Raw genomic sequence first — 27,879 nt, 5'->3', positions numbered from 1 at the left:
CAACACATATTTCAAGTGAAAACAGCCTTTCATTTGAGAACTGCTAGTTTATCCTTCTGTTGAATTTAAACACACTGGAAACTGACTACAAGTTCCTGGCTGCAGACTTGACTTTAATTCTTTCAATTAAGCATTTCTAGTAAAAGAAAATTCAATTCTTTGACCTCAGAGGACAGCCAGCTCCTGGGAACCCGCAGCTGAATAATGAAATGTGCTAGCAGGCAGAGACTCTCCCTGTGTTTTCGAATTCTGGCTGAAAACACAGAAAGTGCTTTCTCCTCGAGCACGTTACACACATTCAAGCTTCTTAACAACCAATTCATCAACTCTAGTAGATTCTAGAATACAGTAGACAGTTCAGGTTAGTTTCTATCAGTTAACTAACTCGTTTCATACTCTAAAATTGTAACCTGGATAATTTTACCATGGTATACTGCTATTTGGTATTCAAACTCTTATCTCTCAACAACATCTAATACTCTTCTAGGATACAAATCAGTTGTTTACATGATTAAAATCATGGGGATTGTAGGCCGTTGGCAGTACGATCTAGATCTACGTTAGAATGTGATTCACTTGCTGAAGTTGAGAATAGCTACACTAATTTCTGGCAGGATTAGACTGAACTTCCTTCAGATCAGAGGAGGGAGGTACAGAAAGCTGCGCTCTCGGGGCAAGGTTAAGACAAGCAGTGGGCTTCTGCTAAAAACACTCTCATTTTCCGTCTACACTGAAGTAACTTTCAGTATAAGCGGTAGATGTAAGGGATGCATGTTTTCAGCTTGAATAACAATACACCTTTCATTCTTGACACTAAAGGAAAATAGTAGGAGCTAAAAACAAGTCAGTAAAAGGGGGAGACTTAATTTGGTCTTGACCACAGTGAACGTTTCACACATTATTATTTTCCTGAAAACAACATTGTACTTCTCGTCAGATGCTGCCATCCACTATGCTTCAGATGTTTCTGCTCTGTTATAGAGCAGGTAATGTCTCAGCACAGAGTTTCTCAACCTAGCACTACAGATGTGTTAGCCTGGGTAAGATCCTATGGTGAGGGGTCTTTTGTGCACTGGAGAATGTTTCAGCAGCATCCTCAGCTTCTGCTCATCAAATGCCATTTGCACCCTCTACCTTCAGTTGTGACAGCCAAAAATGTCTCCAGACATTGCCAAATGTTCCTCAGGGATCAAAATCATCCTTGTTTGAACACTACTAGCTTAGAGCGTAAACTAGCTAAACAATAAAATTCAGTGTTCAGCCTCCTTATTCTTTTCAAAGACATTTCAAATAGCTGCAATTCCCAAATCCTCGGTTTAATGACTAAACAGAACTCAATTTCTGTGAATATTAAAAACAAAAACCCAGTCTCAGTTTTATGTATAATTTTAAATGTTTTAACTCGAACAATTTAAATAGTTAAATCTAACAAACCTTTAGATTTAAAGATTTAAAAGTTTAAGATTTTGATTTTTAACTTTACATCAAGTTAATCAAAATGAATCCTTGTATGTGCACCCAGGGTTGAATTTTGTCCAATGAGAAAGGCTATTTCTGCTAGTTCCAAAAGACCTACTCACTGCAAACTTCAGCTCTGCTCTTGAAGTGGAGAGAGGAGGAAAGGCCCTGGTGTGAGTGTCTGCGCCAGAGCTCAGGCTTCTGGCCCAAATCCCTTTTCCCTCCTGGGCTGTGTTACAATGTTAAGTCAATGTTAAGTCGTCTGATAGTGAGTCACTGCTGGAGGGCTTCCTTTCTCTCTGTGCTGGGTCTTTTATTCAAAGGACCATCAATAATAATTTTAAAAGAACTGCTTTTGCATATTTACTATTGGTTTTGTCTCATGTTTTGCTGTTGTTTTTTTAAAATGGCTCGTTATTTATAACTTCAGAGGCCAGCCTGCAATAAAAGCACACTTACTAATTCACTGGATTAAAATTCTTCAAAGGATGTGAGGTCCTATATCACAGGTAGTCAGAATATTTATATACATATAGCTACAGACACCGTAATACATGACAGAAATGGATTCTAACTTTGTCACTGTTCTACTCTTTGGCCTTGAAGATGCCACTCTACTTGACATACAACCTTATTGAAAATGAGAGTTTGGAAGCAAAGATTATTCATGTAAACTTTCCATCTTTCTTTTTTAATGCCTCCTGAGAGAATGAGAGCCAAATTATCAGGTTTATTCATCAAGTTTCCATGGAGACAATGCTGGATCCTCCTGTGAGCATTGGCTGTCAAACCCTCTTAAGCTTAAGATCAGGTTTAAAGATGTTAAAGTTTTTTATTAAAACAGTGTTTCGAATTTTTAAATAATCATTGTACATTTATCACACCCTAATTTAGAAACAGGAAGGCCATTTAAAGACAATCCTGTAAAACTGCTTATCTTAGTTTAATCTTACGTATCTGTGGAAAAAAAGATGAATGTACATAAACAAATACACAATAGTATTTTCCAAAAGAGTACAACTTAAAATGCTTGCTGCATCTCACGTGCCCTCCAGGAGCAAGAAACTACACCAATTATATCTCTGACAAGAATAGCCTCTCCAAGTTACTAATAGCAGGTAAGTTGTGACACGAGCACATACATACCATCAAAACTACCTTTCTCAGAAGCAAGGTGCAGCAGCTGATTATATGTTTCAACTGAAGGCTGATACACGAAGACTCCCGAATTGAAGCAATCAGGCCACCCCGGGTCTGGTGCTGCTGACAATTCTTCTCTTTCAAAAAGATCATCAATATTTGCTAGGACCTGATTCAAGGAAAAGAGAAAGTATTACAGAAACGTTCTGCTTATGGCATACCCTTCTTAAGTTCTCCCCATGTCATCCAACACAGATGATGACAGCTGCAAGCCAGCCAGGGTCTATCTCCTTCATCACCTGACACTTCTTATGACAGAGGTTTTATCTGAACTTTACTGGCAAGTCTTGACAGCATTCCTCAAATGCCTAACAGGTCTCCGTTACTGCATACATCTTTTCAGCCCACACAGCCACACTCACCAGAGTATCTGCATCCATGAACACACATTTTGAATATTGTGTAAGCGACCAGCAGTGGAGCTTCGTCAGCGTGACGCCCAACTCAGGTCTCTTCATTAAGGTTAGATGAGCAGAATCACCACTGTCCAAGACATCTACCATGATAACTTCATCAAAGACTGTCTCTAAAACTTTTCTGTCAAAATAACATGCAGAAAACAGCACTTAGCTTTTCAGAACAAGTGACCTATCTAAGCAAGACTGCTGCCTTATTATCCTCTCCATCAATTACCAGAACAATTTGTTGCTTTGATATAGTATTTTATTTTACTTCAGGACAAACTCTATTTATCTGCATGTACAGTTAACTTCACTAAAGTATTAAGAACTGTTTATGGCAAGGATGGAATTCTTTTTTTCTTACTATGAAATTCTTGCCTTAAAACATTATAGAAGAAGTTGTCTATTTTTATTTGTATCACTGAATACCAGGCAGGTTGTAGGAATAGCATAATTTGCTAAAAGTGCATCTTTGCAACAATCTACATACATGACAATGTTTTATTAGAAGTGATTCTGACTACTGCATATTTTTACAAATTATACTGAGCAATGAGCATATAATACCTGCAAGGAAGCCTGTAACGCATCACTTTTCCTAAGCAATCAACTAAGAATTGCCTAACGCCTCATGTCTCATAAGTAGATCCAGAGCTCAGTTATTAGGTTGCCATTTTTCAGAATCCACTATTAACTAGCATGTATTACACATGTACCACTCAATTTGGGCATAATGAGAGACTCACTTTGGCTTGTGAGATACAACACTTCTCCAGACCTCAGATTAACTAAAGTATTATTTTAGAAAGGTCTTGAGGTGAGGTAGTAGGATCTAGAGTGGGGTAAGACTAAGCTCAGCAGATGGGAAAACACAGGATAAAAACACACTCTGAAAGACTGTCACAAGGTTAGAAGTGCAGAACAAAACTGGTACTGTATTGTGTCTCCAAAGCTGTACAAAAAGATGTTCTAGTTCATGCAATTAATTGGATCTTTTTAGAAAAGAAATGGTTAAGGGCATCATTGACCAAAGTAAACTGGTGGTGGTGGTGGCAGGGAATCCAAGACTAGATCTGGTTTCTCACACACATACTTGCTAATCAGCTGCAATTAGGATGTGCACATAAGGAGACAGCTATTTCGGCATCTTAAATTGCCATTTAGGGACAAATTGTTAGTGAAAGAGAAACATGTATGTATATATGTATGTATGTAATGCCTACTTTTCAGAGACACTTGGTCTGTGCTGTTTTTCTCTTTTAAGTCACAAGAAGGGCATTTTCAGTTTCTAAAAAAGCTAAGACACAAAAAAAACAAAACAAAATAAAACAAAACCCTGCTAGTATGTCCAGATATTTTTAAAGTTAGTATTAGGAATTAGGGACTTCATTCAGATATTTCAAAATTCAAGCCCAACCAATCAAAGAGAACAAGTTCAATCAACAAGCAGCTTGTGCCCCTTAGTGTGCTTCCCCAAGGAAAACCTCTAGTTCACAAAGCCCTTCGGAGAGAGTCTAGTTTATTGTATTGTAAATAAATGTCTTTAAATTACAAAGGGTCAACCGGCAATGGGGAAGTGGCTACTTTTTCCAAGTACTGGTTTGAAGACAGGAAACAATGTAGCCCTTCGAGCATTTTGGGAAGAAAGTGAAAGTGAATTGTGCCTACATGAAGGTGCATTTAAGCAGGGAAAGCCTGGACTCAAATACTCAGATGGCCCAGAAAGGACCGGGTGGAGGGAAGAGTCCTCCTCCTTCTACTCCTCCTTGGAATCAATAAGGATGGAGGCTAGAACCCCTCCTCTAGAAGGGAGCCTAGTTGGAATATCTCCAAAAGCTGGGAAGAGGTTTCAGACCCAGGAATCCTTCAGTCAGCAGCTCTCATCTTTCTCTACTCGGTGCTCAATTCCTGAAAAGGGTCTGGCCTCAATGCCCACTGATGCCACAAACAGGGAGAAGGATGTCAGAGGCTCGAAGACTGTAGGGCAGCAGTGAGGGCCTCACCTCATGGAGTCTGAGACCTGCGGGGTGGTGAGCACGACCAGCCTCCTGGTGGTCCTGTGCTGTTTCAGAGACGAGCCCAGGACCAGGGCACCCTTGGCGTAGGCATCGTTTGTGGTCAGTGTCACAAAGGCCTGATCTTAATACAAAGAAAAAAATACCACACTCATTATATCATCTTACCTGGAAAAAACCTTTTTCCCCAGGACCCTGTTCAAACAGTAATATGGCAAAATCAGTTCCTCTGAGATCAACTTGGCTGTATTATTAAAGCAGCAGCCACTCTGGAGGGAAAAACCCACTTCGAGAATGGCTCAAGACCATAGCAGGAAATGTCTAGCAACCTCAAGAGGCTGACTGAGCTATAAAAATTATTTAATATTTGGACATGTGAAATTCTCAAACTAAACAATAGCTTAACACCCACAGGGTGAAGTTCAGGCAATTAACTGGCAGTAATGAAGAGATCAAGATACTGTATTTTCAGCCACGCACAAATCCAACTGTCAGTCTCACATGAGACAGTCTGAGAGCAGAGCCCATGTCCTTCACTCTGGTGCTTATGTATACGCCATGCTGCAGGCTTTTCATACTTATGTTTCCTCAACCTGGAGCCAATGCTCCCCTGTTCCAACATCCCTGAAGAGTCACTTTGCCCAAATGTCCCCTCCCCAGGGGATTCCCCTCCTTGACACTTCTTTCTAAATAGTGACCAACCACTGTCCAATGCCTTTACAGAGCATCTGAGAAGCTCTAACAAATCGGTGCCTCCTCAACTTTGGAGAAGCCAGCATTACCCCGTACTCTGCCCTCTGGCTTCCCTGCCCAAACACACCCACACCCCAATCTCCAGTAATCACTTGGTTAGCAGAAGAGAAGGCAAACATGTGGATTATTCTTCCTACTGAATAACCTCCCCACTCCCAAGACCACCAGCCAATGCTTTAAGATGTCTTGCCCTTCCCATGGATGATTCTGGGGCAGGTGCCATCTCCAAGAAGATTTTAACATTAGCAAGTTGGCAGACATCCAAATGTATAGAACACTTAGGGTCAAGCTTTGGCAGGGACTGTTTGGAGCACAGCTGCCCAACTGGGGAGTTAGGACACTGTCATGAAGTCACTCTTTCTGTCTTGAGTGTCCTCATTCTCCTTTGCCCATTTTCCAAGGTGGAGGCCAGAGGCGGTGGGAATTCCCGAGAGGTGAAAGGAAGTTGTGGGTTATCAAGTGAACTAACACAACCTTCAGCTGCTCACCTGAGAGCCATCTTCACGCACCTTGTGGGGCCTCTTCCAGGAAAAGCCAATTACGAATGATAGGAAGGAAATTCTCCACCCCTGGAGGGCCCACAGGTTTCCCAGTCCATCACTCTCTAAGAAAGTTCTAAACTGTGACACCTGCCCCTTGACATGGCCATTCAACCTCTACCTGTACTTGTTTCCATCATTTCCAACCCATCATAAGATGGTAACATTGCAAAGTTAATCAGCATCCAAAGTCAAAAGTAGTCCAGAATCCAGGAGACAGTAAGTTTAATAAGGTGGGTAAGAGTCAAGGCTTCCAGGAAACACGGAAATGGATAACTTCTAAGATTAAAAGAGGGTCAGAATAAATGCTTAGGACACAGGTGAGAACATCGGATACACAGGAAACATTACAAATGACCACGGAAGACCAATGACAGCTGGGTAGGCGTCCAATCCTCCGACAGACAACTGAAGTCTGGTTACACCTGCCAATTGTCTGGAAGTTCAACTGCTGTAATAACTCCAGCTATTAGGGTTCACGACACAGGAGGACGAGCTACACCCAGCTTCCCGGTCCTCCCGGCAGACAGGCGGCGAGCGGCCCGGACGCCTCGCAACAAGTGGGGCTGTGGCCGGCGGGGCCCGCACTCACCCGGGGACGTCAGCCGGGCTCCCGGCTTTCCGCAACCCGGCCCCGAAGGCCTAAAAATAGGCTCGGCCGGGGCGGCCTGGGCCGGGGCGGGCGGCGGCGGGGCCGGGCAGGGCCGCCCCTTCCCGGGCGCTCCCTGCGATGCCCCTCGCCCGGTGCCCCCCGGGGGAACCCGGCTCCCACCCCCACCGTCCCCGCCGCCGCTGCTCCGCCTGCCCGCCCGCCCTTCACGGCGGGAGCAGGAGGACGGGCTCGGAGACGGAAGCAGGGACAGGCGCTGGGGCGAGGCCGCGCTCTGCGCCCCCGGCTCCCCGGCGGCCGCTCGGCGGGGGCGGCGGGGCAGCAGCTGACGCAGAGGCGGCGGGCCCCGTCCCGCCGGGGACTCCCTCGGCCGAGGCCGCGAGGGGCGCGCGGGGCGGGGTCCGGGGTCCCAGGGCGGCCCCGGCGCGTACCTGTCATGCTGCTGCGGGCGCGGGCGGCCGGGACCGCCGCAGGCTGGAGCGCGGAGGAGCGGAGGGGCGGGAGCCGGCGAGGAGGCGCGGCGCGAGCCCGGCGTTAGTCCCGGGCGCTCTTATAGCGGCCGTCACGTGGGCGCGCACGCTCCGAGCCGCCGTCGGCGTCCGCGTGCCCCCCGCCGCGCGGCCCGCGGACCCCGGCGCCCCAGCGGCTTCTCTCTCCTCCGGACCCCTGGCTCCTTGGGGCTTCCCCTGGCGCCCCCGGCTCCTCCCTCCTCGAGGCTCCTCCGGCGCCCATAGTCTTTCTTCGGGGACACCTGCCTTCCCGGATTCCCCTGAGCCTGGGAGCTGAAGGCGGACTTGGGGTAGAGGGTGGCATCAAACTCCCAAAGAGGTGAGGGCCAGGGAACCTCAGAAAACAAACAAGCGAACAAACCTCGGGTCATTCCAGTTATAATAATTCTTCTGAACTGCTTGAATGAAACATAAAGTTCAATTCCACCTTTTTCACCTAGAATTTTTTTTTTTTTTTTTTTGTAGAGACAGAGTCTCACTTTATGGCCCTCGGTAGAGTGCTGTGGCATCACAGCTCACAGCAACCTCCACCTCCTGGGCTTACGCGATTCTCTTGCCTCAGCCTCCCGAGTAGCTGGGACTACAGGCGCCCGCCACAACGCCCGGCTATTTTTTTTTGGTTGCAGTTTGGCCGGGGCCGGGCTTGAACCGCCACCCTCGGTATATGGGGCCGGTGCCCACCTAGAATTTTTTATCAGCCTCTGGAATTATTCCTTAGTATACTCAGCAAGTGTGTGGCTCAAAGATAGAATGAGTATTCAGAAAGTATCATTTCAATTCGTGGAGCCATCTGTTATCAATAAGATATTTCAGTGTTTCATTTAACCCTGTATCAACTCGATAAGGTGTTACAGATTTATTTTACAGATGAGGAAACTGAGGCACAGAAAAGTTAAATTACATTTCTATGGTCAGATGAGTGGCGAAGGTAGGATTTCAACCCTGGCACTTTGGTTACCGAGCCAACCTTTCCACCCAGAAGGCTGGAACCCCTGTGTACTTCTGGAAAACGGGTTCAACAAACGTTAGTAAATTATGGTAACTGTGGTTAGGTAATATAGTTGTTCTGGCAAATCTGTTTCACAAATCTTGAAGTGGTCAATTTGTCATTCTTCTAGGAAGTTGAGAAATAGCTCTCTATTGTCTCATACCCTTCCTTGCTCCCCAGCCCAAACACAGCACAGCCTCAGCTAATGGGGTTCTCTTCAAACCATAGGTGCTTAGTAAATGCTGTATGAATATTACAAAGCTGTTTAGAAACCAGTCAGGAAGTTGACAACATTGGTTCTAAAATGAAATAGGTCCTTAAGAATTAGTTATTATATGGTATCCTTAACCAGGTATATCACTGTTTCCTCCAGTGTGGGCCTGGATCACCTACATCAGAACTACTTTCTGGGCCTAACCCCAGAACCTGCTGAATCAGAATCTTAAGGGTAGAACCCAAGAGTCAGCATTTTACGTATCATCTTCCAGAACCCTCTCTTGACTCCTTCCTGGTCTTTTCACCCCCTTCATGGCCCCCAGACCACTGATCCATGTGGGAGGACCTCCCAGTTACTCCAGCATTAGTTACTTCCTTTGCAGGAAGCAGAAATGTGGAGGTGAAGGGACACTGGATTGGTTTCTACTTACTCAAACTCTGTAAGCTTAAGAGAGTTGAAGCTCTTTAAGGAATAAAAAGACTGTACTTGAATCATACCTAAGGGGGGGAGAGGGAGAACAGAGGCAGGTGCTTCCCAGTCTGAATGGCTCTTTTCTAAATAGAGGTGGACCTGGAAGAATGAAGTTTTCATCTTTCACCAGGAACCCTTGTGCCATCAGTGACCCATGATCCCCCGCTGCTTGATGTCCAAGTGTCTCCAGCTGGATTTCCTCAGGGATGTGGAGTTGGGACTGAAAGGGCAGAGCCAGGAGGAAGGACTGGGCATAACTAGAAAAGTGGAAAAGCTTCTAATAGGAAGAAGCTCCCCTCTGCTCCTCCTCCCAGGATGTACATATAAAAGGGGTCACTCCATCCTTTGTTCCTGGATGTTTTATTTACAGCTTTTACCACTTTCGATCAAATAGAGACGTTTTGAGGTTGCTACAACTGCACTGAGGCATTGTCGTAATCAAGATGACTGGTAGTGACTCATTGTCTAATTTTCCTGAGGCTTCTCTGCATTGAGCCTCAGTCTGGTGAGAGCTAGGCTTCTTAAACTTCACTGTGTACACAGATTGTCTGGGGATCTTATTAAAATTCAGATTCTAACTCAGTAGTTTGGAGTGTGTCTCCCAGGTGCTGCCCAGGCTATAGACCAACTTTGAATAGTGAGGTGTCTGAGCATTTTGGGTTATAAGGCATTGGAGGTAGTAGACAAATGTTTGAGACTTTCTAGCTTGTTAATTTTTGTGTGTAGGAAACTTAAAAATTACTGAATCTTAAAGATTTATTTGAAAAAGATACGTTGTACTCTACATAAATACATATGACTTAACCATCTAAATCTATGATAAATTTGTATATTCAGCATGGTTGTTCCAAAATTCATTTTTAATTAGTTTTGGAATGCATTATGTAATTTTTTGGCAGGATACTTACCTTCCTAATTATGTTTTGTTTAAGATAGTGCTGAGATCAGTTTGGATTCCCTTGAGCACACATACTAATTGATGATGGGGGCAACTGACCTGGAAATATATTCCAGAGCAGAAGGTAACCTATTGGCCTAAGATTCAAATAATTCCCATGGACAGTCCATGAAATAAATATACCATGTCTGGCCTGACAGAGGAAATAAGCTCATTAACTGACTACTTAAAATTTTGCCCTTAATTGAAAATGCCCAGAATCTGTACCCGGAATTGTTAGTGATTACAATCTTGTCTATTCCTATCAAAAGTTCACATTTTCAATAAATAATATCCTTACTGGCCCAAACTAGTCCATTCTTAACTCAAGAGCTGCAGTCCCAAACCCAATAAGTTGCAGTGCTTTGGTGACCAGTTACATTTCCTTGGAAAGAAAATCTTTATTGAGATATATGTAATAACTTATATTCCACAAATTCTGTCATTTTGCTGAATTAAATTTAAAGCCTACAACTAACTGGTTTCTTTGTATATTCACGGAGCAGTACAATTATTACCACAATCTAAGTTTAGAACATTTTCAGCACCCCAAAAAGAATCCTGTATCTAGTGGTAGTCACTCACTCGTTCCTTCCTCCCCTCAGTCCTAGTCAATTAGCAATTTACTGTTTCTATACATTTGTCTATTGAGATTTGCCTTACGTGGTCTTGTGTGATTGACTTCTTCTTTTTTTTTTTTTGCAGTTTTTGGCTGGGGCTGGGTTTGAACCTGCCACCTCTGGTATATGGGGCCCAGCACCCTACTCCGTTGAGCCACAGGCGCCTCCCATGATTGACTTCTTTGATTAGCATGTGTTCAAGTTGTTCATGTCGTAGCATATAGCAGTATTTCATTCCTTTTTTTGTGAAATAATATTTCCTTATGGGTATACCACATTTTGTTTACTCTTCCACTGTGGATAAACATGTTGATGGACATGTGGGTAGTTTCCACTCTTCGGCTGTTATGGTTAATGCTGTGAACATCTGTGCCCATGTTTTTGCATAAACGTATGTTATCTTTCTCCTAGATATATACTATAAGTAGACTTGCTGGATAATATGGTAATGCTATATTTAATACTTCATGAAATACTAGACTGTTTTCCAAAATGTCTGCATAATTTTTCATTACTACCAGTGATAAACAAGGGTTCCAGTTCCTTCATTTCTTTGTCTATACTTGTTATCTTTTTGATTATAGAAATCCCTTTTTTTTTTCTTTTTTGAGACAGAGTCTCAAGCTGTTGCCCTGGGTAGTGTGCCATGGTGTCACATGGTGTCACAGCTCACAGCAACCTCAAACTTTTGGGCTTAAGCAATTCTCTTGCCTCAGCCTCTCAAGTAGATGGGACTACAGGTGCCCACCACAACGCCCTACTATTTTTTTGTTGCAGTTGTCGTTGTTGTTTAGCTGGCCCACGCTGGGTTTAAACCCGCCAGCCTTGGTGTATGTGGCCAGCACCCTACCCACTGAGCTATGAGCCCTGCTTGATTATAGCAGTCCTAATGGGTTTGAAGTGATAACTTATGATTTTGATTTGCATTTCCCTAATAACTTGTGATATTGAGTATATTTTCGTGTCCTTTGGCCATTTGTACATTTTCTTTGGAGAAAGGTCTATTGAGACTCTTTGTTCATTTTCAAAATTGAGTTGTTTTTATTATTACAAAAGTTCTTTATGTATTTTAGATACAAGTCCTTTATCAGATATGCATATAATTTGCAAATATATTCTCCCATTCTGTGGGTTGACTTTTCCCATTTTTAGTGGTACTGTTTGCAGCACATTTTAAATTTTGATGTGGTCTAATTGATCTATTTTTGTTGTTGTTGTTGTTCCTTGTGCTTTTGGTGTAATGTCTAAGAGACCATTGCCTAACTGAAAGTCATGAATATTTACCCCTATGTTTTCTTTTAACAGTTTTATAGTTTTAATTCTTAAATTCATATCCATAGTTTGATTTGAGTTAGTTTTTGTTAAGTTTTTGTGTGGAGGTCCTGCTTCCTTCTTTTGCATGTGAATATTGAGTTGCCCCAAAACCATTTGTTGAACAGACTGTTCTTTACGCATTGAATTGTCTTGTCACCCTTATCAAAAATCAGTTGACCATAAATGCGACTAAATTTTATTTCTGGACTCACTTATTTTACATTCATTTGTATGTCTCCTAATGCTAGCTCCACAATGTTGTGATTTCTACAGCTTTGTATTATATTTCAAATTGGGAATGTGAGTCCTTCAATTTTGTTCTTTTTTTCAAGATTGTTTTGGCTACTCTGGGTCTCTTGTATTTCCATATAATTTTAGGGTCAAATTCATTAATTTCTGTAAAAAAATAAAGAAAGCAAATTGGGCTTTTGATAGTAATTACATTGAATTTGCAGATCAGTTTAGGGATTACTGCCAACTTAAGCTTTCTGATCCATGAACATGGGATGTCTTTTCATTTACTCAGATATTCTTTAAATTCTTTCAATAGTGCTTCATACACTTAGAGTGCATTGCTTTTTATTTTTATTTTTATTTTTTTTGTGATTTTTTTGGCCGGGGCTGGGTTTGAACCTGCCACCTCCGGCATATGGGACCGGCGCCCTACTCCTTGAGCCACAGGCGCCACCTGAGTGCATTGCTTTTTAAAAGACAAAACAAAACCTAAACCAGTTGGGTTTGTTAGCTGCACAAAGCCCACAGGGGTGGAAGCTAATTTTCAAATCTGCCAGATACTCTAAATTTATACTCTTGACTAAAATCTGATTATCATTGAGCTTTATATATGGAGCACCATTTGCCTTGGCCTTTTATCATTAGTAATAGTTAATGTTTAACCTGATGCTAAGGTTCTCACACATATTGACACATTTAACCTTTATAAGAATACAATGCAGCAGATATTCTCTAATCCCCCACTTTAGAGGTGAGGCTCAAAGGTTGCCCAAAATTCCACAACTAGTAATTTACATAGGCTGGATTTGAGGTGAGTAGCCTGCTCCCCAGTCTGTATGCTTAAATCACTGTTCGGTAATGTATGCAAGTTGTACACTGCTCAAAAGGTGCAAAAGACTATGTGCATAATGGAAGGTAAGTGTCCCCTGATACATTTGACCCCTAGCTATCACCATGTTCTGCTCCCCAAAGTGGCATGATGTTTTTGGCTTGTGTGTGTGTGTGTGTGTGTGGCTTTAAGCATGCCACAGAAAACTTACTGTTGTAGCTTTCCCCATACACTATCGAAGAGATTCACTATGTTATGCAATTTCCTCTTTTGGAGAAACCATGGAAAAAAATTTCACACTGGCTTTGGTATCAGAAAAAATGTTGCATTTCCTTAATAGTTAGATTTTTATTTATTTTATAGACATTTAGAATCTTATGTAAATATATACTTTTCCCATTTTGGGGCCACTTGGAAACTTAAAGCAAAATTTGTAGCTACTTCTAATAGTTATTTAGGCTTTCTACTCTGCATTTATCTGTGCTTTAATGTTTTCCCATTATTACCCTGGCCTGACTTATTTATTAAGTTATTTGAGGCCATTTGGAAGTGGGCAAGGAATGGGGAATTAATTAGTAAATAATTAAATGATAAGAATATGTCTAGTGGGAGTAGAACAGAGAAGATGAAATTTCAACTCAATTTGGGTTACTCTGGAGGTTTCGTAGTGATTTGTCAGTAAAATGAAGATTTCACAAATCAGAGAGACGTGGTTATTGACAATTCAGATATGGGAATAACCTTTTGTAATTAGTTAAAAGTCCTAAAAGGATTCTGTGATGGCTTGATCTTTTAATCTTTTACTATGCTTTCTACCAGAAAGATAATAACTACATGATAGTAGTCAAACAAGAAAGACAGGGTTGTCCAGGGTTTCTCTACCTCTGAACTTAAATATTTCACCTTTCAAACTTTAGTTACCATATCTGTGGTCTTTTAGTTGATGGATTAAGTCATTTAAATTAGTTATAAGACTAAAAATTAAGAGAATCTCTTTAGCAGTTACTTTTTTCTTTGAAATAAACTTTAGCGAAGTATACAGTAAAATCCACCTTTTATATTTTTTTGAGACTGAGTCTTTTTCATCCTCAGTAGAGTGCTATGGTATCACAGCTCACAGCAACTTCAAACACTTGGCTCAAGTGATTCTCTTGCCTCAGCCTCTTAAGTAGCTGGGACTACAGGCATCTGCCACAAGGCCTGGCTATTTTTAATAAAATCCTCTGTTTAAAAGTACACAATTCAATTTTCTGTGGTAGTGATAAATCCTCACCGGGCTATGGCATAACTGACAGGCATAGCTTTGATTTCTGTGCGTCTAGATGTGCCTTTTCCAGAATTTCATACAAATGCCGTCAGAGCATGTAATCTTTTTTGTACCTTGCTTCTTTTACTTAGCATAATGCTTTTGAGATTTATTTGTGTTGTTGAATGTACTGGTAGTTTGCTTCTTTTTATTGTATAATGAAATTATTTTGCATGCATATATGACAGTATACAAGCTCAGACAATTAAGTTTGTGAACTCAACCTAGACAAAGTGCTGCCTTCCTCCTTGCTAAATATGCCCTGGTCACCTCTGAAGGACTCCCCTGGAGAAGCCATGCACCAATGCCAGCACCTTCTGCACCCTTCACAGCAATTCTGGAACTCTTCTTCTGGAATGCCCGTCAGGTCTATCATTGTACAAGTTCTGACAGTTAAGTTTGTGAACTCAGCCTAGAAAAAATGCTGCATATCCCCTTGCTGAATATTCACTATGGTCACTTTTGAAGTACTCCCCTTGCGGAAGGACTTGTGCTAGCACCTAGTCTACTCTTCAGAGCACTTTTTCCTAGGATGAGTTCATGAACTTAATTGTCAGACCCGGTACAACAACAACTCTGATGCCCATTCCAGAAAAAGAGTTCCAAAATTGCTTTGAAGAGCAGACTAGGTGCTAGGGTTGCTGCATAGCTTCCTAAGGGAAGTACTTTTAAAAAATCATGTACATAGCACTTTTTCTAGGATGGGTTTGTGAACTTAATTGTCCAACCTGGTATTAATCCATTTACCAGCAGATGGACATTTGAGTTACTTCTGCTTTGGGTTTTATGAGTAAAGCTTCCAGGAGTATTCAAGTACAAGGAGTACTATTGCTAGGTTCCAGAGTATGGTATCTATTGCTTTATAAGAATGACAGTTTAACTTCCGAAGTTCATTGCCAAGATTGGATGGCATCATTAAGAATGGAAGTTATAGCTTCTATACAAAATTGGCTTATGGCCTAAGATGCGCTGATATCTGTTCATAGTACATTGAAAGAGAAGAGGCAAAAGTCCCCAAGTATATTACTGGAGAATTACTTTCCTTTAGTATGTCAATGTCACCTGCTTTTGCTTGTGTCCGGCAAAAGGGCCTTATTTGAGATGGATTGGAAAAGATGACCCAAGCGTTCATTATAATCCAAAGTCTTAGTGGTTCTGTTGATTTTAGGGGTTTATCCTGAAGAGCAGAAAACATGGAGAGGGAAAACGTTATTATCACCAAACCTCTAAATCACAATATTTAACATGAAGAAAAGCACTCTCTTGTGGATTGTCTCACCTGATCCCCCAAAAAACCTGTCAAGTAATTCAGCTGGATACTTGGTATTTTCACAAAGCCACTGGGACTCTACCAACAATTTTATACTGCTTGAAGACAAATCAACTATGAGTTAAAAAAAAAAAAAAGCGTGTGTACATATGGTATGTGAGTGAAGGTAACAGGTACCCTACCAACCCTGAGTCCCCTTCACATCACTGAAAATGACTTTCCTTAGTTCAAGCAGAATTATTGCCACTATATCAGAGATGATGCCACTGAGACTCAGAGGAGTTAGGAAATTACCCAAGGTCATTTTACCAGAGAGTGGTATGTCTTCTTAAACTCTGCTGCTTCATTGAAATTTGAGTGAAATGCAGAAAAATCCACAGAATTTAGAACCTCAGAGATATTCACTTGGCAATGTAAGCAGTTAAAATGTCAATAAGGCCCCATCATCTGCTGCTGCTTTTGATATAGAAGAAATAGAGGCATGAATGGCACATGGATATTTGAAGAATCTTTAAGTAGAGAAAGGGGGCAGATAGTAGAATATAGACGAAAGTTAGCAGAAGCCCAAGAGAGGCTTCAGCCCAGGGGCGGGTAGAGAAGTAGAAAGGGCAGGAGGGACAAAGTGAGAAAGCTCTCAGGTCCTGAAAAATCTTATCTCAAAGGAAATATGTTGCTTTATTCCCAATAATTCCCAAGCACCTGCTAGCATAGATCCTACCACTTACTCTTGGTACCATGGAAGGGTCATCTGAACAAAGGCTTAAAGACTTACTGGAATGTCCTAAAGACCTGGAAAATCTTCATCTGTCTGAAATTCCTTGTACAGAGGACAAAAATATTTCACCTACAATTAGAGAGAAAAATAAATTCTGGTTGAAAGAGAAAAGATTTATTTTGAGATATAATTAGTATCAGACACAGTGAAGGATGGGTATCACTTACGTGATTTAATTTAATCTTTCCAACAGTTCTGTGCATTTTGTACTCCATTTTGTACTCACATCTGATGAAACTGAAACATTAAGAAACTGTTTACTTTCAATATGAATATGCCTTTCAAGAGTCAGTAAATAGACTCTGTGTCCAGAGGTATTTTTGTCACACATAAATACGCTTGGTTTTGCTTGAAATGATTACTGAAGATTTTTAAAAACAGGCTTCTTAGTAAAGCAAGCTATTTTCAGAAGATACATTGATTAAGGCATCACTAATTTGTGCCTAGGGAAATTATGGGAACATATAATTCTTGAAACTATGAATACCTAACGCTTCTGTGTTCATTCATAAATTGAAGGAGTATTTATGCAGAAGTGGAAATTTAATCAGCGCTGTTTCTTAAAATTTTTAATGGTTATTTACAAACTTTCTCCAAATACATATTTTAAGCATCTTAAAAATGGTAAGAACAAGGGGATTTTTATTATTACACATAAGCCAATATGATCCTTGAGCTACAAAATATTCTCTCACTTCTGATTTGTCTTACCAAGTTCTTAGATATGTACTTGTGATTGATTTCACTTTTGCTTATGGTGAACATTAAAATTATTTACTTTTGGAATTTCTCGTGATAAGATAAATGGTCAGTGACCAAAATATTTAAGGTTTCCTTTTTTGAATGATTGAGGTCATTTTTAATTTGGATTTAAACAGCTCAAAACATTTACTGATGTATCCATTATGTTAACCTTAATCGGCAAGTATTTAGGAATCACAGTCTGCTAATATCTGCATTGTGGGAACATTTGCAATCAATAGTTTCTGAACTTGTGGGAAGACTGACTCTATATAGCATAGACTGACCTTCAGCTGAAGATGTTTTTCTGCCAATTTGCACCAGGAAAACCCACTCCTGCAGCTCAGGATCTTCCTTGAATACTACAAGGCTAAAAGCTATCACCAGAATTTGATACTTTTCCGTTCTATTGCCAAATAGGGTTTGCAGCCAGAACACTTCAGCCACTAGTAGGAGGTACCTAGCTTCTGGCCAGGCCAAAAGCTTAGGAGGAGTGAGAATATCTAACCTCATTGGGCCTATCAAAAAATCAGCATGTGAACTCTTTGGCAAGTTATGTTGGTGTCAGCTGAGGGCAGCCCTTTCTGGAAGCCAGTGAGTTCTACCACAGGGAGGTGAGGCAGAATGGCCCAGCTATAGGCCCGGAAATGGTGCTCATTTAAAATTCATTTAAAATTTAAAACCCCACAGGGGATGTCTGTAAGAAAGGTACTAAACATCTTGGAGAAATGTGGAAGCACCCCTTTTATCAAAGATATCACTTCTGGTAATTTGTCTGACAGACTGCCCGGACAAATTAGTTTTTGAAAGAAATAGCATTTGTCTAGAAAAGGTGTTTGGCTGCTTTTTGAGGTCAGGATACAAATGCTTCAGAGGACCAGAGACCCTGCAGCTAGTGGTTCCCAAGGATTCTGCTCAGCTGGTAAGGACAGCGGTGTGTGTGCTGGCCGTTCTGACGCACCCGTGGCACAGACAGTATGTGTTCCCTGCCTGCGTAATCTTCTGAATTGGAGGTTGAAAAGTTAAAGCCCTTACATGGCAGATGAATAACCAAGAGTGATGGCTGACTTTTAAGGTGACTTTTAAGGTGAAGTTTTAAAGTTAAAAAAAAAAAAAGAGGTTAATACAGGATTAACCTGTATTGATTAATTAATTATCCTTTTAGGATTTGATTTTTCTTCTCTGGAGATTTTGTAAGATTTTGTTGATATATTTATTGGTTTCGAGAAGATCGAAAATTGGATCCAAACTTTCAAGGTTAGAATCAATGAACTATTGTGTGATTTTGCCAGTTTAAAAAACTATGAAGAGTTATCTAGGGTAGTAGTTCGACACAGAAATGGGCTTTTCAGCTGGCTGTACAAAAAGGACAAAATAGGTTAATTTTCATGTAGTTTTAAATGTTTTTATTTGGTTCTTGAATAAGTAATATTTTGACTAGTTCAAGAATAAGTATTAAGGCTCATTGCCCATAGCACAGTGGTTACGGTGCCAGCCACATGCACGGAGGCTGGCGAGTTTGAACCCGGCCTGGGCCTGCTAAACAACAATGACAACTGCAACAAAAAAATAGCCAAGCCTTGTGGCGAGAGCTTGTAGTCCCAGCTACTTGGAAGGCTGAGGGAAGAGAATTGCTTAAGCCCAAGAGTTTGAGGTTGCTGTGAGCTGTGATGCTGCGGCACTCTACCAAGGGCAACATAATGAAACTCTGTCTCAAAAAAAAAAATAAGTATAAAAATCTTTCTCCAGCCCCTGTCTTCTTCCCCACAAGCAACCATTTCATGCAAGTATAATAAAAATGAATAGATATATAATTTATATACAAATATATATAAATATTATATATATATAAAGCCCGGTTTGTTTTTTATGCAAATCATAACATCCTATACATCTTGTTCTGTGGGACTCTTTTTTTTTTGTTGTTAATAAACTTAATTCCATTTTGGAGCAGTTTTAGGTTCACAGGAAAACTGAACAGAAATTACAGTGAGGTTTGGTGCTTGTAGCTCAGTGGCTAGGGTGCCAGCCACATACACCGGAGCTAGGGGGTTCAAATCGAGCTCAGTCCTGCCAAACAACAATGACAACTACAACCAAAAAAAAATAGTCGTGGGTTGTGACAGGTGCTTGTAGTCCCAGCTACTTGGGAGGCTCACGCGAGAGAATGGCTTAAGTCCAAGAGTTTGAGATTGCTGTGAGCTATGACGCCATAGCACTCTACCCAGGGTGACTCCGGCTAAAAAAAAAAAAAGAAATTACAGCGAGTTCCCGTTATGTTCCCAGGTCCCCACTTAGTCATAGTCTCCTCTACAACCAACATCTAGCACAGCCTGGAACTTGTTTTTCAGTCAAGGAGCCTATATGGCCACATCATTAAACCACCCCAAGTTCATGCTCACTTTACGTTTCACTCTTGATGTTGTACATTATGTGGGTTTGGACAAATGTATAATGCCATAAATACACCATTATAATATCAGTGAGTAGTTTCACTGCCCTAACAATTCCATACACTCTATTCATCACTCCCTTCCCTCTATCTTTGGCAAACACTGAACACATATCCTTTAAGATTTTGGTTCTTCTTCTTTGGAATTTTTTTTTTTTTTTTTTTGAGACAGAGTCTCAAGCTGTCGCCCTGGGTAGAGTGCCGTGGCATCACAGCTCACAGCATTCTCCAACTCTTGGGCTTAAGCGATTCTCTTGCCTCAGCCTCCCAAGTAGCTGGGACTACAGGCGCCCACCACAATGCCTGGCTATTTTTTGGTTGTGGTTGTCATTGCTGTTTGACAGGTCCGGGATTCAAACCCGCCAGCTCTGGCGTATGTGGCTGGAACCCTAGCCACTTGAGCTATAGGCACCAAGCCTTTTCTTTGGAACTTTTAAAATAATTTCTTTTTATTTTTTTGACTACAAAAAGATGAAAAAATTGAGCCCAGTGATCTTTTTACTGTCTCTGTAGTTTGTACTTTTCTGGAAATTCATAGTTGGAATCATATGTATGGGGGGGCCTTTTCAGACTGGCTCCCTTCACTTAGTAATATGCATTTAAGTTCCTGTATGTCTTTTTGTAGCTTGATAGCTCATTTTTTTTAAAGCACTGATTAATATTTCATAGTCTAAATATACATTGATTTATTTATCCTTTTACCTACTGAAGGATATCTTGGTTACTTCCAATTTTTGGCAATTAAACAGCTGGTGTTAACGTCTGTGGGAAGGTTCTTTTGAACATATATTTTCAGTTTCTTTAGGTACATACCAAGGAGCATGGTTGTGGGATGGTATGTTAAGAGTGTGTTTAATTTTGTAAGAAACTATTAAACAGTCTTCCAAAGTGGCTACTATCTTGTGCATCCATAAGCAATGAATTAATGTTCCTGTTACTTCACACCCTCATCAATATTTGGTGATTTCAGTGTTCTATATTTTAGTCCAGAACATTAATCTAGCCATTCTAATAGGTGTGTAGTGATATCTCATTTTAATTTGCATTTCTCTAATGACATATAATGTGGAACATCTTTTCAAATACTTGTTTGCCATCTGTATATCTTTTTGGGTGAGGTGTCTGTTAGGGTTTTGAGCCCACTTTTTTTTTAGATAGTGTCTCACTACATTGCCCAGGCTGGTCTCAAATTTCTGGGCTTAAACAATCTTCCCATCTCAGCCCCCCAAGTAGCTTGGATTACAGGCACAAACCACTGCACCCAGTCCATTTAAAAAAATGAATTGTTTGTTTTCTTATTGTTAAGTGGTAAGAGTTCATTATATATTTTTGATACCATTCTTAGTAGATTATTTTTGCAACTATATCCAGCCTATGTTTTACCTTTTCATCCTCTTGACTATATATTTTGCAGAGAAAAATAACTTTAAACTTTAATGACATCCAGTTTAGCAACTCGTTTTTTTCATGGATTATGCCTTTAATATTTTACTTAAAAAAAGTCATTGCCAAACTCAAAGCCATTTAGATTTTCTCCCATATTATCTTCTAGGGGTTTTATGGTTTTGCATTTTACATTTAGGTCTGTGATCCGTTTTAAATTAATGTCTAGATTCACTTTCGGGGCATGAATATTCAGTTGTTCCAGCATCATTTACTGAAAAGAATATCTTTTCTCCATTGTATATTCTTTTCCCCTTTGTCAAAAATCAGTTGACCATATTTATGTGAGTGTGTTTCTGGGCTCTCTATTCTGTCCTATTGATATTTGTTTTTTTGCCAGTATCACACTGTCTTGGTTAATATAGCTTTATGATAAGTCCTGAAGTTGGTCATCTTGGTTCTCCTTCAATGTTGAGTTGGCTATTCTGGGTCTGTTGCTTCTCCATATAAATTTTAGAATACATTTATTTATTTATTTATTTTTATTTTTTATTTTTTGTGGTTTTTGGCCGGGGCTAGGTTTGAACCCGCCACTTCCGGCATATGGGACCGGCACCCTACTCCTTGAGCCACAGGTGCTGCCCCTAGAATACATTTATTGATATACACAAAATAACTTGCTGGGATTTTGACTGGGATTGCATTGGATTTAAGATAAGTTGGGCAAAACTGACATCTTGATAATATATATATTTTGTAGCTGTGTACATTAATGCGATCATGGGGCACCATACACTGGTTTTAAAGACCATTTGACATATTTGATAATATTTTTTTTTTTTTTGGCCGGGGCTGGGTTTGAACCCACCACCTCCAGCATATGGGACCGGCGCCCTAGCCACAGGCGCCGCCGGACATATTTGATAATATTTAGTCTTCCTGTCTGCTATGGTGTTGCCCCAGAATTCATGTTTTGAAATCTTAACCCCCCAAGTGATTGTAGTAGGAGATGGGACCTTTTGGAGGGCAATTGGGTCGTGAGCATGAAACCTTCATGAATGGAATTAGTGGCATTTATTATAAAATAGGCCAAAGGGATCTCATTCATCTCTTCAACCACATGTGAAGACACAGCAAGAAGTCTCCATATATGACTTGGAAATAAGTCCTTGCTAAACACCATCTCTTTTAATACCTTAATCATGAACTTCCCAGACTCCAGGACTGTGAGAAATAAATTTCTGTTGTCCTTAAGCTGCTCAGCTTATAGTATTTTGTTATTGCAATACAAACTGAGACACTATCCTTAAATATGGAATATTTCTCCATTTGTTTAATTCTTCTTTGATGTCTTTCATCAGACTGTTGTAGTTTTCCTTGTATAGATCTTTTCCATATTTGTTAGATTTATACCTGTGTATTTAATTTGGATGATGTAAATGTATATGGTGTTATGGGAATTTTTGTTCTTTAGACAGTTTTACTCTGTTGCCAGAGGTGTAGTGCAGTGTGGGCTCAAGCAATCCTCCCTCCTCAGCTACCCAAGTAGCTAGGACTACAGGCAGGTGCCATCATGCCAGTTAATTTTATTTTTATTTTGTGTAGAGATGGGTCTTGCTATGTTGCTCAGGCTGGTCTTGAACTGGCCTCAAGCAATCCTCCCATCTTAGCCTCTCAAAGTGCTAGGATGATAGGCACGAGCCACTAAGCCTGGACAATATTATGCTTTTAATTTCAAATTGCACTTGTTCATTGCTGATATATAGGAAAGTGATTGACTTTTATATATTAGTCTTGTATCCTACAACCTTGCTTATTAGTTCCAGGAGTTTTTTTTGTTGGTTCTTTCACATTTTCCATATAGATGATCATGTCATATTTGAAAAAAAGGTAGGTTTTTTTTATTCCTTCCTAATCTTGTACCTTTTCTTTTCTTTCTTTTTATTGCATCAAGCTAGGACCTTTAGCCAATGTTGAAAAACAGTGGTAAGAGGGAACATCTTTGCCTTTTTCCTGATATTACCAGGAAAGTTTCTAATTTCTCACCATTAAGTGTGATGATAGGTGTAGGTTTTTTGTAGATTCTTTATATCAAGTTGAGGAAATTTCTCTTTATTCTTAGTTTGCTTTAAGTACTTTTTTTTTTCTTAACAGTATAGGTTGGAGAAGTTTCTGTCATAGACGTTAAAAGCAGCCTTATAATTGTTGTTGTTATTTACAGCTGCATACTATTCAATTACGTGGATGTAGTACAATTTATTTAACCTGATCCCTGTGCTATTTATGTTTTTTCACATTTTTTCTTAGCAAAAATACTGCTGCTGTGAATAGTCATACACATAGATCATTTTGTATGTGTGCAAATTCCTAAAAGTTGAAATGCATGCATATACACAAGAGCAATTACTTAAAAAACTCAAAAACATTCCCCAAAGACAGCACAGTTCTCAAGAATGCTCAGAAATTCAAATGTCAGGAAAGGCAATTCTGTCCTTGTCTTTATCAATATTAATAATACGCTAAGTTAACTTGGTCCTACCAAAATATAAATATATTTTTAATTTCAAATTGACATGAGGGATTCAAAATGATTTTTAAAGTAAGTTTCCATTCTCAGCTTTTTTTTTTTTACAGTTTTTGGCCCGGGTTGGGTTTGAACCCACCACCTCCAGCATATGGGGCCAGCACCCTACTCCTTTGAGCCACAGGCACCACACTCCATTCTCATTGAATGTTGCTGTTTGAAGAAACCAAAGGGCCCAGGCTGGTCAACTATGCAACCTCTCCACACAAAGCAGCCTGCTTTTAACATTCTACTTGCCATCTCCTTAGAAGGCAGAGCCTGAACACTTGACAGTCACACGTTTGTTGAGTATCTAGTGTCCTGCACCTTTCCCCCCCAAGAACAAAGCAGCCGTGGTCCACCACCTTGAGTATTTTAGCCAATATCCTAGCATCTTGGGAATTCATCCAGCATGCTCTTCAGAGACATTTAGACCTTTCTAGAAGAAAGCAAAGGCACTAAAGCAAAGCCAGAACATTAAAGATTTATGTCTCTTGTGTAATTTGGCTGCAAGGAACAAAATTTCTGCTCAGCACTTAATGTAAGATGAACTGAAAAATGCAAAGAAACATATTTAATGATAATTAATAAATGGACGTAATATGTTTTGTCAAATGGTTCACATCACACGTTTTGCAGGCAGCTTGAAAACATTTTGTACACTAGAAGATGAAAGCATTTGCTATTTGTTTCCTGGAGGGGGAGGGCCAAAGAGAATCTTGGATTCTTGAAGTCCCTGGAAGATGGTTCTGCATATATTACACATAGTTTACCAAGTGCTCAAAATCAGCAAGGCCTCATTTGGGACTCCAGACATGTCAGGAAACAGTATGTGGCTGATTGAAGTGAATGGCTTAGAAACACCGGGCAATAAGAGGTCAGCAATTGCTGGGGATTTTTGTTCAGAAAGTGTTTTGTTTTTTTCAATTTTAAGAACAAGACTACACTAACTTTGTATACTTAAAGGTGGAAATTTTCTACAAGGAATGAATTATTTTAGGTCATATCAAACAGTTTGTTACATCAATTTTGGGGGAATAATTTTCCTTCTCTCAAGTCTTACCTATTCATTTTCTCACTTCCATAACTCCGTTCCACATTTTTCCCCCTTCAAGTTAATCATTTCCTATCTTAAACAGGCCCAAAGGAATATGTGTTTCATTTCTTTTCTTCTTTCTTTGAGGGCACACACCTTAGGGCACACCATCTGATGTTGTTCAAGAAGGGCAAGTTCCGGATCTAAAAGTGATGTCAGATTTAGCAAAGTACACAATGGTGATCGTAATCCCTGATTTGGAGGTGGTTTCAGAGAGGCCAGGAATGAATGTACTTATTCTGGGGATTTGCATGTGGCTGATATGAAGCCTCATGAGATTATAGACAGAAGCTGATGCTCTGGGAAACGACAAACAAGCCAGGCCCTGCCCTGATTCATACAAGTCAAATAATTGTGGGGCCCTTTATGGTTAGTCAGCCATGGAGAACACCCTAAGATACCCGACCTGTTAAGCACATGGCAGAAACAGTCAATCTTCTCTGTCAGTTAAAAAAATGAGGGGGAGGGAGGGAAGGAAGGAGAGAGAGAGAGAAAGAGATTAAAAATGCTCCTAAAGAAGAAGTGTTTCTTTTCGTATCCAATTTACAAGACTTCCCAGATGAATCCATGTGAAATGAATCCATGGAACAATTTTAACTTTTATCCACAAAACACAGAAAGGAGAAAGTTCAACTGGGTGGGTCCCATGCACAGCCTTACCGGGGAGCCTGAGCATATGTAAACAGCATGTCCACTGAACTCTGCAGGGGTGGCCAAGTGCCGGCTCTGGGGTGAGCAATAGCCTGTGCTAAGAAACCTTCTGGGAAAGCTCTTAAACTAATTTGAATCAAAGCTGAGACCTTATGCATTTCTCTCCAATGAGATCTGAGCTGAACAGTGACACTATCTGAAGGCTGGTGTTCGGTTCTGGAGATACCCATGTGTCCTCGCCTAACAGCTGTCACGGTAAGTCCATGCTGCTCCTGAAAGCCAGATAATTAACTGCTGTCTGCTTTGAAGTCCACGGAAAGCTGCTTCTTACTGTGGTACATTTACAACTTCTACAACTGCCACGTCCACGTTCAGAGCCCCGACCACGTCAGTCCCATGAACTCCTTCAGATGTCCGGATTTCTCAAAGGTATTCAAATCACGGAAGCTGCCATTTGAGGTTTTTCAAGATAGATGTTCAAAAAATGACTTCTTTTGTAATCATTAGATTATTAAATAAGTTTGCCACAAATGGGGGTCTAAGTCCATGTTTTGTAGTTTGTATGAATTAAGGAGGGCTGTTTGTAGCTTCTTTTATGGAAGGGAGCTGTTTTCAAAGGGATCAAATTTAGAAAGAATGAATGCAAAAGAATCTAATCTATCAGTTGTTTAGATAGTGGCATCACACTAAGAAATACAAATAAGAATATGGTACTTTGTTTTTTCAAAAGCTTATTAAGAGGGTCGATTTTACTTCTGTCTACCTCAGAGATTTTAAAATAGGCCTTGGAAAAAATATACTCATAAAAAGACTCAGACTTATGGTTCAGAACTTTGAGCTTATGTTTATAAGCTTAAACTCATATATGTGTGTGTGGAAGGTTAGTAACAGGCAATAAAGCACAACAGAGTGAACAATTTGATTTTTTTTGTGCGCGCCTTATCTCTCTGTGACAGTGTGACAGCTGGATGTCGGTAAAGATGTTTGGTTTCTAGATCTTAATCATTCCATACAAAGTGAATATGATTTTACTTCGAGACTTATGTAAAGTGAAAAGAATTAATATGATATTTTAAAACATAATGTTTTGCAGCACAATTTTGAATGGACTCTTTGTGAAATTATTGTCAGTTAATTCCATAGACTTTACGTTGCAATAAGAAGAATATTTGAGCCAAAGACTGTGGTAAGCCAATTTTTTCATGCTATTATTTGGTAGGATTAGGAAAGAGTAATTGCAAGTTTGGATTATCTTTGCAGTAAAAATCAAATGTGACCTGCATTGAGACAAATTCAGGCCTTAACCTATTCTACAGAAACCATTTGCACTTAGTGAAGCTTCGTAGTTATTTTTCTTTTAAATTTATGTTGTTTTGCCTTTAGGGAGTTGATAAAGAGACATCGTGAGTGTTTTGTGGATAAAGTTAAAATTGTTTCATTAAATGTTAATGAACTTAATAGACCACTTAAAAAGAGCCACTGTATTAGCTTGTATTAAGCAGTCAGTGCTAACACAGCTTATGTCCAGCAATTGCAGGAATTGCCCATGGAGCCAAATGTCATATATGAACATAGTTTAGGAATGGGTTTTGTCTTCTTGCTATAAAGAAATAAACATTCTGTTTATAAATTACTCCAGCTTTTAACAAAGCAGCTGTTTCAGATGCAACCAATTGGTTTGTTTTTGGCCCAAAGAAAGATCCAGACATCTCTTTGAATGTTAGGAACACAGCATGGCTCACTGGTCTCAATAACAGAAGTTGAGTTACATAAAATTCTGTAATATGCCTCTTTCTTTAGCACCTTTGCTATAAAATGGGATAACAAGGTTATTGCAAAGAATTAGTGATTTTATAGCATTTTGCAAATGTGCAAGGGAGTTTTGCTTTTTTTTTTTTTTTAAAGGAACACCATAGTAAATACTTGTCTTGAAAAATGCATTTGTTCTTGGTGGATGGAAAAGATTTTTAAAGTTGTACCATTTCCTCCTGATTAGATGAGGATAAGAATTCTTGCCATTTTGAGCAGTTAAAAGTACATTCTGTAGGAAGTAAGGAAAACAGGCTCAGCTTAAGCAGCAATTCCACATGGGCTCCCTTATTCTTGTCTTCAGGAATCACCAAATTATGGGCTTTCAATCCATCTTCATCAGGTCTTTTGAAATCAAACAACACTCATTTTAAAGTACTCTTAAACGTTTGGGAACACAAATAACTATCTCATGCCTTCACAACGCTTCAGCAATACGAACCACATGGACTAAGGGTAGGCTAAGAATGTATTGTACACCAGGGCCTCCATTCCCTCCTACCTTTTAGTGATGAGGAATTTGACAATGAGATCACAAAGGGTATAAAATGAAAGCTTAAAGAAATCTCAGTCATTCAGCAAGACGTTGACCACCAACTATTTTCTTTTTCACCAAAAGAAATTGAAGTCTGTGCAAAAGTCTATAACTATCTGTTGTCCCAGCTACGTGGGACGCTGAGGCAGGAGAATCTCTTGAGCCCAGTAGTCTGAGGTTGCTGTGAGCTATGATGACACCGT

At 40.1% G+C, this 27,879-nt stretch overlaps 1 protein-coding gene across 3 annotated transcripts in view; it reads right to left on the bottom strand.

The window, feature by feature from the left end:
* Positions 1-7,577, bottom strand: part of GYG1 (glycogenin 1) — a 38,578-nt gene extending 31,001 nt beyond the window's left edge. Inside the window, exons 1-4 of one of the 3 annotated variants that reach the window (XM_053598922.1) lie at positions 7,408-7,577; positions 5,063-5,198; positions 3,021-3,195; positions 2,605-2,767 (exon numbers count right to left, since the gene is read on the bottom strand). In XM_053598922.1, the coding sequence (XP_053454897.1) occupies positions 2,605-2,767; positions 3,021-3,195; positions 5,063-5,198; positions 7,408-7,414 (481 nt within the window). In that variant the 5' untranslated portion in view covers positions 7,415-7,577. The remainder of the gene's footprint in view (positions 1-2,604; positions 2,768-3,020; positions 3,196-5,062; positions 5,199-7,407) is intronic. The other 2 variants (XM_053598924.1, XM_053598923.1) reach the window with 2 other exon arrangements.
* Between the last annotated feature and the right edge of the window lie 20,302 nt (positions 7,578-27,879).

This window comes from Nycticebus coucang, chromosome 8 (genome assembly GCF_027406575.1).
Source record: "Nycticebus coucang isolate mNycCou1 chromosome 8, mNycCou1.pri, whole genome shotgun sequence".
NCBI classification, from domain to species: domain Eukaryota; kingdom Metazoa; phylum Chordata; class Mammalia; order Primates; family Lorisidae; genus Nycticebus; species Nycticebus coucang.
This window is presented reverse-complemented; position numbering and strand designations above follow the sequence as displayed.